Source organism: Condylura cristata, unplaced genomic scaffold, assembly GCF_000260355.1.
Source record: "Condylura cristata isolate star-nosed mole 26May11 unplaced genomic scaffold, ConCri1.0 scaffold00026, whole genome shotgun sequence".
NCBI lineage: Eukaryota > Metazoa > Chordata > Mammalia > Eulipotyphla > Talpidae > Condylura > Condylura cristata.
The window spans coordinates 4,920,988-4,938,662 of record NW_004567127.1 but is presented as its reverse complement, the minus strand read 5'-3'; the positions used below and the strand labels follow the sequence as shown (position 1 = coordinate 4,938,662).

Below are 17,675 nucleotides of genomic sequence, written 5' to 3'. Positions count from 1 at the left end.
ATAAATAACTAAGATGTACTATACTTACATGCATACCTACATATATATCATATATACATATATGCACACACACACACACACACACACACACACACATATATATATATATATATATTTTTTTTTTACTTTGGACTTTCCTACCACTTAGTATGATTTTGAGATTTGTCCACGTCTTGGCGTGTTTCAACAGTTAATTCTTTTCTATTTTTGCTGAGTATTGTTTCCTTGTATGAATATACTCTGGTTATTTTTCTCCTAATAGACAGCGTTTGGGCTACACTGTTTCGGCTATTATGAATAAAGCTGCTAATAAAACATTTTGTACCAGTGTTTTTCGTGGCCCTGTGCTGTTCTTTGGGTAAGACCCAGGAGAGGGCTGCCGGGCCATGCAGTTAAGTGTATATTTCAGTGTACCTAAAGTGCCTCGCCAGATTTCAAGAGTGGTCATACACTTTTTGCTTCCACTGGCAATGTTTGATGGTTCCAGGTGCTTCTGGCTGTCTCCAGAAACAGTCATGGCCTCATGGTATGCGAGTCTCAAAATTCATGACCTCTGCTTCCTTGCTACACATTTCACAAATCATTTCTTTAATAACATAAGTTTATTTTTCCATCATTTTATGCCTTTTCCAGCTCATCTGTAACCCCCGTGGGCTTCCCCTCACCAGATCACCTGTGTGCCATCACCACAGTCCAGTGCACTCCCTGCCCCTCACCCCCCATTTTTGACCCCATTCCCCACTTCACCCCCATAAAATGTCTCTGGTATATAGTTGTTCATCATTATTATCATTATTATTATTTCCCCCCAGTCCTTTATGTTCCTGCTATGAGTGACACCATCCGGTTTTTTCTTTTCCTTTCTGGCTTATCTCACTAAGCATGATCTTTTCCAGCTCCATCCATGTTGCTGCAAAAGACACAAGTTTATCTTTTTTTGATCGCTAAGTAGTATTCCATTGTGTATATGTACCACAGCTTTTTAATCCAGTCATCTACATTTGGGCATTTGGGTTGATTCCACATCTTTCCTGTTGTAAGTAAAGCAGCAGTAAACATGGGGGTGCAGGTGTCTTTTTGAACATTTTTCCTTTTGACCATGACTAGACTTGAGGTTATTGTTTGGGAATGAATTCCCTCTTACCGATTCAGCTGTCATCTTAAACTAGATTTTTCTAAGTTGGTGTCTTTTTAATTTCACCCAACTTGACCCCTGCATCTGATTTTCAAGTTAAATCATGTCCAAATTACCCATAAGTAGCAAAATCATTTAAAATCCCCACAATTGATCTTACAAAGTAGATGAGATACTAGAGACTTCAAAGTACTGGGATCATTTCCAGTTAGAAATGACCTCAAAGCTTTACAAGAAAGAAAGCAAGAGACAGAATAATTCCAGCGTTTCTTTGCCATGATGTTTAGCTTGTCGTGAGTGTTGGGGAAGGATTTTGAGCGGTGCTGGACACGGGGCTGACATTGGCTTGGTCCATGAGGCGATTCCCAGAGTACTTGACCTTCGTACTCCCCAGATGGGTCTGGAAGATTCGACGGAGGTCTGATAAAGTGTGTCTTGGCTGCAGTAAGCTTTGCTCTGTCCGAATACCGTGAGCTCTCGTCTCCCGAGCTCCTGAAGGGGATAATACTTCTTCCCGCCTTGTGGCAGTTGAACCCCATAAGCCTTTGTAAGCCAGCTGGCAGCTGAGAAGCCAGGCAGAGGAGCTCCTTCAGGGGGGTGAGTGCTCACAGGTGAGTGCAGCAACAGCGTTGTTTATTGCCGGGCGCACAGCCCCAGGCCTGCGAGCCACACCATAGTAGTGACTCACCCACCCACCGACAGAGCAGGCCACGCTTTCTCCGGAAAGGAAAGTGTATGATCATTTTGAAAAGTGTCCCTGACAGTTGTTCCTGTGAAAAGATGCTTGTATCTGAGGGGTCACGTTTCCCTGCCCCCCCCCAAATCCCCCCCCACATGCCTCCGAGCGCCTGCTGGGGGCTCAGGCCAGTGGCCGGCTTGGGCCGCTTTTCACTCCCGCGCTTGTTTGCCCATCAGGATGACAACTGGGGCGAGACCACCACGGCCATCACGGGCACCTCGGAGCACAGCATATCCCAGGAGGACATCGCCAGGATCAGCAAGGACATGGAGGACAGTGTGGGGCTGGACTGCAAGCGCTATCTGGGCCTCACCGTGGCCGCCGTCCTGGGACTGCTAGTCTTCCTCACGCCCATCGCCTTCATCCTGCTGCCCCCCATCCTGTGGCGGGACGAGCTGGAGCCCTGCGGCACCATCTGCGAGGGACTCTTCATCTCGGTGGCGTTCAAGCTCCTCATTCTGCTCTTCGGGACCTGGGCGCTGTTCTTCCGCAAGCAGAGGGCGGACTTGCCGCGGGTCTTCGTGTTCCGCGCCCTGCTGCTGGTGCTCATCTTCCTCTTCGTGGTTTCCTATTGGCTCTTCTACGGGGTCCGCATCCTGGACTCTCGGGACCGGAATTACCAGGGCATCGTGCAGTACGCGGTGTCACTGGTAGACGCCCTCCTCTTCATCCACTACCTGGCCGTGGTCCTGCTGGAGCTCAGGCAGCTGCAGCCCATGTTCACGCTGCAGGTCGTGCGCTCCACCGACGGCGAGTCCCGCTTCTACAGCCTGGGGCACCTGAGGTAAGGGGCGCCGGGCCACCTTCGGCCGGGAGGGCGGTGGCCAGTGCCAGGGGCTCGCCTTGCCCCAGGAGGAGCTGCCCCGGGGTGGGCCGTGTTGATGTCCCGATGTCTTTCTTTCCTTTTTTTAAAAAAAGATCTATTTATTTATGCACACGGGAATGGGGGTACCAGCCAGAGGTCAAGGGGTGAGAGGAATTGCTGGAGACAGAGTGGGAAGCAGAACAGGCAGACGGACCGAAATGCATTGCTGAGGGGAGCAGCGGGGAGACAGGAGAGGTCTGCTGGGCCCTGTGGGTCACTCCCTGGCCAAGATCGAACTCGTGCTGCAGTGGCTGTGGACAGCTTCGCAGTGCTGCGCTTTAACCCGGTGCACCGCCAGGGAGGGCCGGACTTCCCTGGTTTCTGGTTGGTGTGGGGCCATGACTGGCTCTCATCCAGGATGGTTTTCTTGGGCTGCCTCGTGGAGGAAGGATGCACATGGTGGCTGCTGACCTTGCTGCTGGCCTTGGCTGGTGGATGCTGGACGGTGCGGTCAGCAGCTCCATTTTGCCCAAAGTGGCTACATCTGGTTTATTGTTGTCCTGGCAGAACCACTAATGTTCCTTTTCTTTCTTTCCCTCAGAGGTGCTTTGGGCAGTCAGAGGTGCTTTGGGCAGTCAGCTCCCGGAGGACAGGGATGATGCCTCTCCCCTGGCTGCAGCCTCAGTTTCTACTGTGCCGGGCACCCAGTGGGCACCCAGCTGGCTAGCAGTGGTGGGTGCGGACCCCGGGACGCCTAACTTGCCCTTCTCAATGGGTGCCCCTGTCCCGGGTGGTGGAAGCCAACGTGGGGACCTGACTGGCTTGTGATAAGCAACCTCGTTCATAGTGATTCTGTAGCTGGCAAAGCAGGCGACATGGGCAAGGACACCTTAGTGGCTTCACCAGCGCTGTGGGCTTCCTCCTCCAATTAGCTGTTGCCAAGGGAGGTGGCCCAGCCCTGTGTGGAGCCAGGCCACGCTGCCAAGCCCTCTCATGCTGGCATGCACCCACTTTTCTTCCTCTGGCTCAGCACTTCCGAGACCTGGTGGCCGAGTGCTGAAAGCTGCAGCACTCTGACCAGCCTGGCGGGCGGCGGTGTCAGAGCCACGTGCCAAGCAGCGAAACCAGGTGCCTGAGGCCTTCCCAGATGCTGCTGGGCTCCCCTGCCAAGTCAGTCACCGCCGCTGCCCCAGCTTCCTGCCCCTAGCTCTCCTTGGAGCATAATGGCCCAGGGAGCTGTGTTAAATGTGTGCTGTGTGCAGGCCTGGAGCCTGCTGGACCCAAGGGAGCTGCCTGCGAAGCTCTGTTCTGGAACTTGCGGGGCTCACAGTCACTTGGAAAGAACCCAGCACGCTCTGTGCAGTGGACCGTGCTGACCACGAGGGCCCGGGAGGCAGGGAGAATTGCAGGCAGTGGCGTGACGATGGGCAGCTCGGTCTGAACAGGACAGGGACAGGGTCTGCTGTCGGGTGGGGTAGAGGAATCCAGCTGTGGCCATGGTGGACAGGGCTGGTTCTTTGGGGGTGGGGGGTGTCCACGTAAGGAGCCCAGACACTGGCCACAGTGAGGCTGCTGTGGTTCACGGCCCTGTGCCGTGGGGCACAGCCCGGGCTGGGGTGGCTCCCGCTGTGAGGGGGAAGGGAAGCTTGTCTTCTGGTCTCAGCACATGGGTCAGCGTCACCAAAGAGTGGGAAGGGGAGGGACACACCGACAGCCCAGGGCGGACACCTGTGGTGTGTTCAGAACAGGGGCAGCAGCCCTGTACTCCACCTCCTACCTGTGTGGCCAGGTGTGGGCCAGGTGCAGGAGGCAGGACCGCTCGCTCCCGTGGCCTGTTGCGTGTCCTCACCACGACCGCCATTTGCTGACCCTGAAGCCCCGACCCCGACTCCCCAGGAAGACCCAAGGGCCCAGGGCATCTAGCCCTGGGGGAGAGCGTGTCCAGTCTCCCCTGGGTCCTCTTCAGTAGTCATTTTCCTCCCCCTCCTGCCTCTCGGGAGACCCACTTTTCCTCACTGGTGTTGGGGTGCCAGGTGACTGGGAAGGAGAGCCGCCTTTGCCTACAAACACAGGCCTCGGGCAGCCCTGCCTGTGCGGCCAGTTTGCCAGAACCGGCCGACTCGGCCTCCGGGCCGTGGGCACCACCACCCGCCGGGCGCTGAGCTAAATCTGCTCTCAACCCTGTGTGGCGGCGAGAGTCACCGAGCCAGAAATATAACTTCTGACCTCTTTTGTAAAACATGGAAGCAGGAGGGAGGGGAATGAGAATAGACCAGAGAGCAGGGAGCGGGGCCGGACGGGGCATCCGGAGCCACCTGAGTCCCAGCGGTCCCCTCCCTTGATCCGCCCGCCTGTGAGTCGTGGGCGGCAGCGGCCTCGGGGCTGCGGAGCGGAGCCTTGGTGAGTCCTTGTTCTGTTTGGTTGTCAGAGATGACTTCATTGAATGGACTGAGCTATTTTTGAGCGTTGTCAAAAGAATACCTGGCCCTTCGTTTCTTTACAAAATATGCTTCTTTTTAGCTCTGCTGGAAGGTTCTTGCTGGGAGCCTGCTTGTGAGCAGCAATGGGATTTTCAGCCTAATGGAATCTTTGAGAAATGTGACAGGTGATTGTTGTTCAGAGTGAGATGTCATAGTTGGTTCGGGGGTTCCTGGCCTTTACCTGGTACCAGAGGGGTGACTAGAGGCCTTCCGAGCCGCCAGCTTTTCCACGATTTCACCCAAGACCTGTGAGGTTTGATCTGACTGTATTGGAGAGAAACCTGGAAGAAAATATTTAGTGATCCTAGCTAACAGTTGCTCAGCTTTGGAATCTTTAAATTCCTTGACTACTGGGGTGTAGAGTCTGGAGTTGTTGACTCTGCAGTACACAGCCTTGCTTAAGGGCCACCAAGCACTTCCTGTACCCCAAGGCCTTCTGGGGGCTCCCCTGTGACTTCCCACATCTTCAGAACAGTCCAGGGGGTCAGTATTCTTATCCTTATTTTCAAATGTGAAAACGGAGGCACAGAAGAGTTAAAGAGGTTGTGATTGTGTGAGAGACCCGGATTATGTGGTTCCAGAATGATCTTTACCTATTTCACACAGCTCCTCATCTCCACGCCAGTGCTTTAAGCACGCATGAACGAACTTGTAAGCGTTTGGGTGTGGGGCGGGGGGTGGCTAGGGGCAGGCTATTTGTGTGTCTCTTCTCCTATTTCAATTAGGCCCCGGACAGAGGGGAAGAAGAGGGTTGTCAGCTCGTGGCACCACTCTGCCTTAGCGCTGGAAGTTCAGTTGTTCAATCAACAACAAAACTCGCTCCTTAGAACCACAGCAACCTTTCAAACTTGTCCTACAGCCCATGCCCCAAAGAAGCCCCCTTTTTGCTATTGCTTACAAAAGCACCCCGAAACTCAATCGTTGAATTTGATGTTGCGCTATTTTATTATTAGTTCTGTGAACTGGGCTTAGCTGGGCTGCTTCTGCCGGCCGGCTGTGTGGTCCCTGTGTGATTGCAGGTGTGCAGGGCTCAGCCAGCTGGGACTGGGGTCAGCTGGGACTGGGATCAGCTGGGACCGAGCGTCCGTCTCTTCCTGTCTGGGCTCTGTTCTCTCCCTCCCCAGAGCACCTTCCCCCTGGCAGGCTCTTCAGTAGTGCCTGGACTTCTCGGGAGTCTCAACAAATCAAAAGCAGAAGTTTCCTGACTCTTTAGGACTTAGGCCCACTGCTGTCGCTGCTGCATTCTCTTGGTTCAGGCAAACCAGTGCCCAGCGCTGGCTTCTGGCCATGACACACGGGACTCCCACCGCTGCCGGGGACTCCCACTCGGAGCAGCTTGCTCTTCTTGCTTGGCATAGAATTCGACCGGATTTAATCACTGACTTTTCTGCCTCAGAAAGTCCAGAAGTAGCTCATCTGGTGTGGGGGGGAGCTGCTTTGAGTGTGATGAAGACGACAGCACCAGTGGAGAGACAGAGAAACCCCAGGGCTGCATGGACGCCCAGCCCCGCACTCTGGGAGACTTGTCTGTTCGAATGCCCAGTCTGCTGAGGCCTCTCTGTGCATGGCTCAGCCAGCAGCCTGCAACTCTGTTTTTTTAAGATTTAAGTATGCACACAGAACTGGGGTACAGGCCAGAGGTGCAGGGGCTGAGAGGATACACCAGAGACAGAGTGGGGAGCAGGACAGGCAGATGGATGAAGTACACTGCTGAGGGGAGCAGTGGGCGGGTCAGGAGAGGTCTGCTGCACCCTGTGGTCACCTCCGGGGCTGGGGATCAAACTCACACTGAAGGGCTGTAGCCAGCTTGCTGTGCTGCGTCCTAACCTGTTGAGCCACCAGGGAGGGCCCCACCAGGGAGGGCCCCACTCTGGGTTTCTAAGCATTCTTCATTCATGTGCTTATTAGTAGCTTCTACGTTGGCATTAACCGTGCACCTTTTAATCAAAGGTGGCTACTGATTAGAGAACCGCTTGTGTTTTAGAGGCAGTGATTCCTGGGTTGATTTTCAAACAGTGGAGGTTTGTGATTGTACATGATGGTGGCCTTGTATTGAAAAGGAATGTATCCCCCCCCAAATTTCACATACGGAAATGAGAAGCACAGTGTTTGAAGTGGGGAAAAGCTACTTAATATAGTACCTTTATACTTTCTACTATAAAGTACTTTATACTTCATACAAAGTAGCAAACAACTCGACTGACTTATGTTCCTGCTGCAAGGCTTTGTGCGAGGAAGAAGCTGAGAGAGGAAGCTGGGTTAGCCACTTTTCTGACCAAGGCATTGACGGTGTAGCTTGGGTCTTCACTCCTTTCAGCAAAATCTGAACCAGAGAAGGAATTGCTAAGCAACAAATACACCGGAATTGAAGAATTGGAAGCGTCTCAGTCTGTAGCCAAAAATCGTGGAAGTCTGGACCGAAGAGAACGCCAAGGGTGACTGAATCACCGTTCGATAAGGAGTTTGAAATGTGGCTCTGAACCAGCGATTTAATCAGCCGTCTCAGCAGAGGCTGGAGTAAAACGGGATCATGCCTGCACAGACTGTCAGTGGGCTCCTCAGGAAGCAGAGAGCGTGGGTGGGCGAGAAGACTGTACACGGGAGGCGGGCTCGCCCGAGCCCAGCCCAGGCCAGAGCTGCTTCCTCACTGGCCTCGGAGGTTGCCCCCACCCCATTTCAGAGGACCAGGCCACCACGGCAGAGAGCCGCGTGGCAGGGCCACCTCGGAAAGGCTGGGGAGGGTGACACAGCCCTCCCGGTGGCCCTGGGGACAGAACATGGGCTCTAGGGGCTGAGATCTCGGGACTGGCATGGACTCTGCCTTGCTAGGTTTTGGACTTGTGAGGACCGACCCCTTCCTTCCTCCCTCTGAAAGGGAATGTCCACGTCCGCCCGATGTCTTGACCTGGAAGCATGGGACTTATTGACGGTCACAGGTTCCCAGCTAGAGGGAGACTGGTCCTCACCCTGTTGCAGATGATGCTGGGTGTAGGTGACACATCGGACTTAGGTGATACTGAGAGCGGAGTTTGAGACTCCAGAGCCGAAGCTGGAGTGAGTTCAAAAGTAGGGGCTGGTGAGAGGAAGTGAAGACATCCAGGCAAGGCAGGAGGTTGGGAGGGCCAGCAGGGATGTTGTAGGTGGACTTGCAACTGCCCCAGTTCATAAACACCAGTGTGGATGGGCTCGGGGAGGGAGAAGCAGTTAAGTGTAAGTGAGGTCATGGAGCTGATAAGCTTTGTCCTTAGAAGAAGGGACCCCAGAGAGCTTTCTCACGCCATGTCCCCCCCGACACCCTCCCGCCCCAGCTGGGCTTTGTGTGGCCCCAGGGAGAAGGCAGCCACTAGCAAGCCAGGAAGATTCCCTCACCAGAAGCTAAAACCTTGGTCCTGACCTTCAGAGCAGAGCAAATGAATGTCTGTCATTTATGCCACGCAGACAGTGGTATTTGTTACGGCAGCTCGAGGAGCCGAAAACAGAACATTACACACAGGCGGGACTTCTGACCCCAGAGCCCCAGGAAACCATGGGCCCGTGAGTGTAGCTGGCCCCTGATGAAACAGAGCTCACATTGTCCCTTCCCAGCGCGGCCACGTCCTCCCAGGCCTGGCTTCCTGGGGCTGCACTTTGGTCTTGTAGTTAGAAGGGAGAAAGGAAGCGTCTCTGGGAGAGACGAAGCTCACGCCCCGTAAAGCAGGGTCTGCCCAGCCCCTCTCGGCAGCTTGAGTCCGAGATTCGGGGACAGGTGATTTCCAAGCTGGGCATCGTGCTGCTGACCAGCTGTGGCGGGCGCCCGGGGCACATCCCCCCAAGTTTGGGGCCAGCTCCAGTGGCCCGGGGCCCAGTCCGGGGTGCCACCAGCCACCTGAAACAGTTCTGCTTGCTGTCATTTGCCATCATCATTCCACATCCGATCTCATTTTTGAGAAATGTGCGTTTTCACTTGTGTAACTGCTTTTCAGTAAAGATATTGGCAGTCTCCCTGCCTCCCCCTACCTTGAAAAAGCAAAGGATGGAAAAGAGCTAAAAGGCTGAGCGTGGAGGTTTCGGCCCGGGCCCCGTCTGCTGTGGGGGAATTCGTAGGCGGGCGCACAGTGCTGCCGTTTGTGGTTTGGCTGTGTGGGGCCCATTAAAAGTGGCTAGAACGGGAGTGTAAGGTGCTGGACAGTGCAGCCCTGTGTTTGCACAGCTGCCTGCTGGCAGCAGCGCAGCTGGGAGGCTTCCCTCGCCCGGTGTCTGCCCACACGCCCCTCAGGGCATCGCTGAGGGCAGGGCACCGGCATGTGGGATAAGCTGGTTCAGACCCTTCCCGAGGGCGCTGGGGCTGAACCAAGCGGACCCTGTCCCTGACCAAGAAGCCTGTGTCCCCGAAGGAGTCTCGCTGTGGTCTGGCCTGGCGTCCTGGCGTTCTGCAGGCTCACCACGGAGTGGTGTGCACGCACGGCACTGACTCTCGGCCAGCACGGGCTGGGGCCTCCTTTCCAGCCCTGGAAGGCTCCGCCACCTTGCTCCGCACCTGGCCGGGCGGGGACCAGCGGCCACCAGGCCCTGGCCTTCCCTATTTGCTCCTTGGGGTCTTCCTGAGGCCGAGGCTCTGGCGTTGAGGAATAAGTAGGATCAGAGGCCAGCCAGCACCCTGCAGGCCTGGGGCTCCTGGTCTTATCGGAGGCGTCTTTGATGTTTATCTGATGTGATTCAGCACAGTCTTTTAGGGCCTGAGAAAGCTGCGTTCCCAGCCCAGAAGCCCAGACCCAGACGGGGGTGCTGGGGGCTGTGCCGCCCGTGAGTGCTCCAGGCAGACCGGGGGTGACCTCGCTGTCACTCGAGGGGACGCTGGTCAGGTAGGCGCCCCCAGTGGAGACGCCTGCAGGCCTCTCTCCGCCATGGGATGGCCATGTGGGACTGGTCATCTCAGAAGGACGCTGTCTCGGCGGTGTTGCCACTGCCTGTTGGTGGTGGCATCACCATGAGGGGAGGACACAGGACACTTCTAGTCCCCAAGTAAAGGCGGTCGCAGGTCGCCACTAGTGACGTTAGTCTTCCTGGTGGGGGCCAGAGGGGCTCCTTGGATGCTCTGGGGGGCCTCGCTTGTATGACCCAGGGGCATTTCCAGTGTCATCATCACAAACGTAAAGTGGGGTGGTGGAAGGCACGGAGGAGTGCTTGGGTACCCCCAGACTGAATGGAGAGCCACTTCAAGCCCTGCTGGTTCCACCTCTTTCCTTCCAGCGTGGGAGTGGACACTCTGGCCCCTGCCACAGCTGCTCTCGGGGTGACGCCTGCTGGGCCCATCCGTCTGTAGGCCAGGGACACTTTCCACCACTCAAATCCCGACTCAGAGAACTCAGCCACTCAGCCGCATGGTCAGCTCAGGTGCTCGTCTGTCCCCTCCCAGGATGGGCGTCCTCACACCTCAGGATCTCAAGCAGCTCCTGCTCTTGCACCATACATCCAGGGATCCCGTCTTCCTTCCAGATCTTTCTGCAGGCGACCTTAACCTGTTGGTAAACACAAGCTAATTCCAGTTTTTGTCCCTCCCCGCCCCCACCCCACCCCCCGTCCCATGTTCCAAGGTGCTCATTCCTGTTGCTGGGGTGTAAGTTGCCTCCCCAAATGCAGCTGTGAGACAAACATTTTAATTAAAAGGCAGGCAGCTCAGCCGATAAACTCTAGTGTGCCCAGCTCCCGGCCAAGGCGGGGGTGGCGGCTCAGGGGCTCATTACACTGGCATCTGTGGGACTCACGTAAATACTGCTGCAAGTAGCTCAACGCTTGGTCAGGCCGAAGTCAGCTGACCCCCAAGTCCAGGGAGCAGAGTAGCCCCCAAGCCAGGCGGATGTTCCTGGGAGAAGGGGCAGGTGGCTGCTGCCGGGACCCCCCCCCCCCCCCCCCCGCTGCTCTCTTGAGCTGGGGAGTTTACAAAACAAACCCCAACCAACTTTGACGTTGCATTTTGGAATTTTCAGAGACCTGGAGTTGGGCCTGGCATGCGCTCCCGTGTCTGAGCAGTGTCTGAAAGGGCGGGGGGCCAGGGGCCCCGGGTTGTGTTGGGTCTTCACGGCTGGCTCCCTCCTACCTCACACGCCTCTCCCCCCTCCCCGCTCCCTCCCCCCTGTGCCAGGGTCCACAGGCCCGGTTACCTTTAGCATTAGCCCGCCTCGCTCCTCACCTGCCTCCATCCTTCTGGCCCTGCGGACCAGTGTTGGCTTCCCACAGCTGTGGCGGCAGAGACCCGCAGACCGGTGGCTGGAAGCAGTTTCTCTTTGTTTCCGAGACTGGAAATTTGAAGTCGAGATATGGGCCCTGCTCACTCTGCCAGCGCTAAGGGCGAATCCTTCATTCTCGCCCCGCCTCGGGGTGCCAGCAGTCCTTGGGGCCCCGAGGCTTCTACTGCATCTCCGCGTTCCCGTGTGTCCTCTTGGCTTCTCACGGAGACACCAGTACGACCTTAACAGTGATTCACAGGCCCTGGAAGGCCACATCCTGAGGTCCCGTGTAGAGGGGAGTTTGGGGGAGACACGGTTTGCCCCAGTGACAAGTCTCTCAAAACCACCCCGTGATGCCTCGGTGACCTGGCTTGTCCTTGTTATTATTTATTATTGCGTATAGGATGGGCCCGTGAGGCCTGCTCACGCCCCCGTCCCAGTGCTTGAGACTCACCAGGAGACTGAGTGGAGTTGGGGGCTGGTTCTCGGTGTTTTCCAGGGGTCGGCACCCTCGCCACCTTGCAGGAATATGATGCACAGAGGAGGCAGGAGGCCTTTGCAGACTCTCCTCTGTGTCGAGGGCACCCTCTCGCGTTCCTGTGAGCACTTACCCAGCTGGTCAGGCGCCCGTGACCGGCGCGAACCCGGGGTCTGAGCGTGAAAGAGAGCCTTGCCCATTTTTCATACATGAAGAAAGCTGTTATTGTTGACAGAGCCAGAGAGAGCAGATTAGTATTTGAAAAGCAGCAGCGAAAACCTAGATGTGACACCCTTTCTCCCTCCCCCTACTCAGCCCCCAGCCCCACCTCAGGGGCTACCTCACCCCCCCCCCCACCTCCCAGGGGAGAAAAGTAAAAAGCTGTGAGCCTCTGAGCTCCTCTGAGGGGTGAGCACTACAGCCTGTTTCTGATTGTGGCAGCCTGTACCTGGGATTACAGGCGCCACCCTCGGCTCGGCCGTGTGAATGAGTGGAGACAGCTGTGCAGGATGGTGTGTCCGCGTGAGCACCCCACAAGCCACAGGCGCTTCCAGGCCTCCTGTGCTTATCTGCAAAGTACGAGGTCCAGCGGGTGGGCCCTGTGCCCCTGGCTTCCTGCCAGCACTTGATGGCCTCTGCAGGAGGGAGCCCTGGGTCCAGAGGTGGTGGGTGAATGGTGGGAGAGCTTAGAGAAAGGGGCTGTGAACATGAGGTGAGTGAAGTTTCCTCTCAGCTGGAGGCTGGGTACTGGGGTATTGTTGTGGTGTTACACAAAGAATTGGTGTGCAGAAGGAGGGGGTGGGGGGGTGTTTGGGCTAGATGGTTTCTGATTTCAGTTCTGGAGTCTTTGCTCAGGTGAACACCGAGATTGTCTCCATTTCTTTCTTTATTTATCTACACAAGAACTGGGGTGTAGGCCAGAGGTATGGGGGCGGGTGAGAGGATTCCCCAGAGACAGAGTGGGGAGCAGAACAGGCGGATCTACTGAAACACACTGCTGAGGGGAGCAGCAGGGAGACAGGAGAGGTCTGCTGCGCCCTGTGGGTCCCTCACTGGCTGGGGATTGATCTCGTGCTGCAGTGGCTGCTGACAGCTTCTTAGTGCTGCGCTTTAACGTGTTGTGCCACCAGGGAGGGCCCGGGACTGTCTTCATTTGAATTCTTTGTCAGTGTACGAGGAGGTTGGATCATGCGTGCACACCCAGGGCCCCTTCCCAGCCATGGAAGGCGCGTGGGCATTAGCAAGACAGCACTTGGTGCTTGTTTAATGCGTTGGCGGCTGTAAGTCACTGGCCCTGTTTCAGGTGTTTCATGTGCTCTCAACAGCCTCTGCAGTTGGGGTGTGATTTCTCCCAGAAAGGGGAAGGTACTTACTCAGGCTTCTAAAGTTGTAGTATGTGATCTGGAAACCAGAAGTTCCGGGGCTTTTTCTGCCTGGAGGAGGCTGCCCTGTAGGGAGGCTGCATTTGCAGGAGGCAGAGAGCTCGCAGGAAGGAGCACAGGGAGCCAGAACAGCGCCACCCCTCAGGAGGTCTCTGCAGGCTGATGCCTCCCTGACTCTGCATCTCCGGAGTGGGCCGGGCTGGGCCCAGCAGTGCAGACCGCGAGGCTCACTGGCCTCCCTGTCACCCCCAGCCCTGCAAGCTCCTGATGCCACCATGACGAACCCTTGCTTGGCCAGGCGCTGTGAGATGTATTATTTCACTTAATCCTTAGGAGAAACTGAAGCCAGGGGGGCAGTTCCTCCTTGGGAAACAGAATAGAGAGCTGACTCCAGTGACCCCAGTATTCTTCCTGGCCTGAATACCAGCGCACTTTGCAGTGGGAAAACTCACAGAATTTGGAGCTGCCCTGGTGGACACTGAAGCTGGTGAGATGCCTGCCAGACCCCCGCCAGGCCCCAGCCAGACCGGGGGTCCCAGTCAGTTCATTAACATTCAGGACACATGGACAACTCTTAGGTGCCCATTATCGTGCTACTGCTGGGTTTCCCGTGCTGTATTCTTGTCCTGCAGATGCAGAATCCGAGGATGAGAGAACCGAGTCTAAGGTCAGGCGAGGCGCTTCTTCACGCCCGAAGAACGGGGCGGTCACGGGGCTGGGTGTCCAGGACACTCTTTCTTATTGTTTTCCAGAGCGTATCCTTCAGATTTCTGTGAACTAAAATTCGAAGTGTTTGGGGGTGCTTCTCTGCACGTCTGTGCGAGACCCTTTGCTCGGGAACCCCCTCCTCCTCCATTGCATGGCTGTGGCCTAGCAGTTGTGGGTGACACCGCAAGTGTTTGGGGGTTCATGGGACACGAAAGGCCACAGCATTTCACATTCCACCTTCTTTGGCCTAAAGCCACAGACCAGCAGGAGCTGCCTTCACATGTAAATGCCGCTGCTGCTGCCTCCCAGTTCCTGTCCCTGCAGTTTCTTTCTCTTTCCCTGGAGCTCAAATTGGGCCCAGGGGCTGGAGCCCGCCCGCCCCCCCCCCCCCACGCCTCGCATGGGGAACAACAGCTTCTTATGGTCCCCCACACTGCACCGTCCCTGTCGCCCTCTCCATGCTTCTCTGGGCGGCTGGGCTTTTCTCTGGGGGTCTCCAGTGACTTTCTCCTGTGGCTGTGCCAGGTCCCACAAAGTCTGGGAAAGCGCCCCGAAGAGTGGAATGCGGGGTCAGCTGAGGCAGAGTCCCCCAAGTTGGGGAGTCCAAACTGGTGACCCTGGTAGATGAGGAGCTTCGCAGGCAGGCTGAAGGGAGTGCTGCACCCCAAGGTGAGCACGCTGCACCCCAAGACATCACAAGGCTCCTGTGGTGGCTGTTGTTGCAGTTTATGGACACACTCATGGGGACCAGATAGTTGGAAAAGCTTCCTGAAAGAAACTGACCCTCCTTTGGCCTTGGGACAGGCCGAAGAGCAGGCAGGGGCCCCTGAGCCCACCGCTGGCCCTGCGACCCCGCCCTGCGGGCCTTCAGCATAGGCTGAGGCCTGAGTCCCGATCACACAACCAGCCAGGCCAGAGCGCGAACCAGACGCCAGACAGAAATGCAGCCGACCTCTGGCTCCTGGCGGCCAGCGCTCAGCCTCCCGTGGCCCCGGGAAGCCCTTTGTTCCTGTTTCTTCCCCAAGAACAGGAGTTGACACCAATGGCAGCTCGTCACAGCCCCTCGCAAGGGGAAACACGGGAGAAACGCGTGCCAGCCTCGGGCCCTCGGCATGGGGCCTCCTCATGGCTCCACATGCACAGCTCAGCGGTCGGCGAGGGCTGGTCCTCCTGCGTCCGCAGCCAGGCCGTGCCGGGCCTTGCACACTGGACGCTGGAGAAAGCTGGAGCGCATGCTGGGTTTGAATCCAGACCTCACAGCGTTGTGGCTTGACGCAGGCCCCTCAGTTCTGTGTCTGCAGCTGCAGGAGCGGCTCCTCTCTTGGCTGCAGGTGCTGGGGTGTCCAAACGCCCCGACAGCCGCTTCTGCAGCCGCCTGTGCCGGTCAGCGCGGGGGCAGCCGGCCCCGACTGGTCAGCGGGTTCCGAGGACATCGCTGCTGGAGGATGAGATAACTGCTTTGGTTTTTTTGAGCAAAGGTTCTGAGGCTTTGGGTGGACAGTGAGACCCGCGAGCCGCCATCAGGGTTTCCTGTCTCGCGCCCCCTGCACTGCTCCCCAGGCCGCCTGGCTGTGGGGTGAGGGACCGTGGGCGTGTGTCAGTTCGGAGAGCATCTGCCTGAGGCCCGGCCTGGAAGCAGGCACAGTGTGGGTGGACGTGCTGGCCGGGGGCACGGTGGATGCCCCTCCTTTCAGCAGAGGGGTGGAGAGGTTGGAAACGGGCCGCCAGGCTCCAGCTGGCTGTGCTGCCTCCCAGCACCCCCAGCCCCACCCCCGGCTGAGTGACTGTGATTCCCTGGGCTCCTCCTTGTGGCCTGGCTGAAGGCAGGCCCCAGACCCTGCAACCACAGGCCGGTTTGCTTTGAAGATGAGCCTGAGAACAACTCGGAGCTGGCTTTTCATTTTTAAAGTTTGATCAAGCATTTTCCCCCTGAAATTCAGGAGCCTGGAGATGTTTCCACGTCAGTGTAGGAGCATGGGGCAGAACAGTCTGCACCCAGGTGTCTTATTTCTGGGCGGGGGGTGGGGGGGGCTCCCGGTCGCAGGAACACCTGGGGAGTCTGGGAAAGGAAGGCGCAGGGCTCCGGTCCCAGCGCCCAACGGGCGGGTTCCCGTGTTGGCAGGGAGAGCTGTCCTACGTCACCTCTGGGCGGGGTGGGGAAGGGAAGGAGCACTTGCCACCCGTTGGGACAACACCACAGACAGGGGGGGCAGGGAGGAGGTCGGGCCGGCCAGGCCTGGCTTTCTGCGCCAGCAAGGAGGATTAAGGTAGCCGCATGGAGATCCGTCACCCCGCTGAGCCGGGGCAGCGGCGGCTGTGGGGAGCTGTCACCTGCCCGGGGCCCCTGGTGCCCACAGCTCCCCCCGCACTGCCCCCGGCCCCGCGCCTGCCCTGGCCCAGCTGCCCCACACGGGCCTGGCTAGGAGACCCTCCCACCTCAGGCGTGCGCTACAGGACTTGGCAGCTCTGGGGCTCAGATGTGAGAGTGATGAGCACGCCACGGAGTGAGTCACTGAGCAGCGGGGCTTCCGACTGTGGGTGTGTGCTCGGGCCTCTGTGCTTCTGTGCTGCAAGGTGGCCTGGCCAGGCCCTGCCCTCGCCTGAGCGTGCACGTCAGAGCTGCACCAGGAAGGCCGGTCGTGACTGCCCTCCAGGAGTTTACGGGGGACTTCTAGGTTGTCTCCAGACTCTGTGAAACTCAGGGGGAAGCGAGGGTAGCCTGACAGCGCCCAGCTGGTAGGTTAGGGGCTGCGCCGTCTGGGTGTGAAGACCCCTGTGTGTGCAGGGAGCTGTGGACTGCGTGTGGTCACCCAGGAATCAGCCTGCCTCTCGCCTGGGTCATCGTAAATAATTCTCGTACGTTCCCCCACTTCGCAGGGCGCTAGGAAGGAAAAGGAGAGGGCGAGACACATGTCCATCCGTGGGGTCAGTGCCCTGTCCTGCAGAGCCGTAGCCCGTCAGGCTCCGTGGTGCAGGGGGGAGTCCCAGCCCTCCTGGGGTAGGTGGGTGTGTCGTGGGGGGTCACAGACTTCTGGGTCTGTTTCTTGCGTTGAATATCGTGCAGGTAGATGAGACGGGGCCTGCTGGTTCCCACATGTCTCTCCACGGGATGGTGCTGAGTGTCGCCACCTGAGAGTGTGTTCTGTTGCCCTCCCTCAGACACCCTCCTGCATATTGGGGTTACCTCTGCCTTGTGCTCTGCTCCCACGGGCCAGTGCATGAGAGGATAGACTGTAGGACACCGGAGCAGGAGTGTCCCCGTCTTAGGCCCCACCAGAGACAGCTGTCTAAGGAGCAGGGGGCTCGGGGAAGAGGTGCGCTGGCCCCCACCCACACCCGCACCCCTGGGTAGCTAGCAGGGAAGGAAGAGGAGGAATCTGGACTAGCCAGTGCCTGCAGCCAGCGCCCTGCAAAGCCCTCTGTCCGGTGGGTGTAGCTTTGCTCTGCAGGAAACTGAAATCCCTACAGCAGGGGCAGTGGGGTGCAGGACAGGAACCTCGGAAACCCCAGTCCTCACTCTGCTGTTCACTGTCTGCTCTGCCACCCTTTGTGAATCTTTTGACCTTTTGGGGTACTCAGTTTCCTCTTTTGTAAATTAAGGGAAAATAGGTAAGTTCTGAATAGCCTCAAGAACTGAATAGTCATAACCTGTCTCTTTGTCCACTGTGGCCTGGATGGGACTGCTGACGTCACAAGGAGGGTGCCGATGTCACAAGGAGGGGTGCTGACGTCACAAGGAGGG

General features: G+C 57.4%; 1 protein-coding gene across 1 annotated transcript in view; it reads left to right on the top strand.

Annotated features, from left to right (window-relative positions):
• The window catches only part of VANGL1 (VANGL planar cell polarity protein 1), a 41,953-nt gene that overhangs the window by 16,890 nt on the left and 7,388 nt on the right, over window positions 1–17,675 (top strand). Inside the window, exon 4 of the mRNA XM_004689608.2 lies at window positions 2,051–2,658. Within this exon, the coding sequence (XP_004689665.1) occupies window positions 2,051–2,658 (608 nt within the window). The remainder of the gene's footprint in view (window positions 1–2,050; window positions 2,659–17,675) is intronic.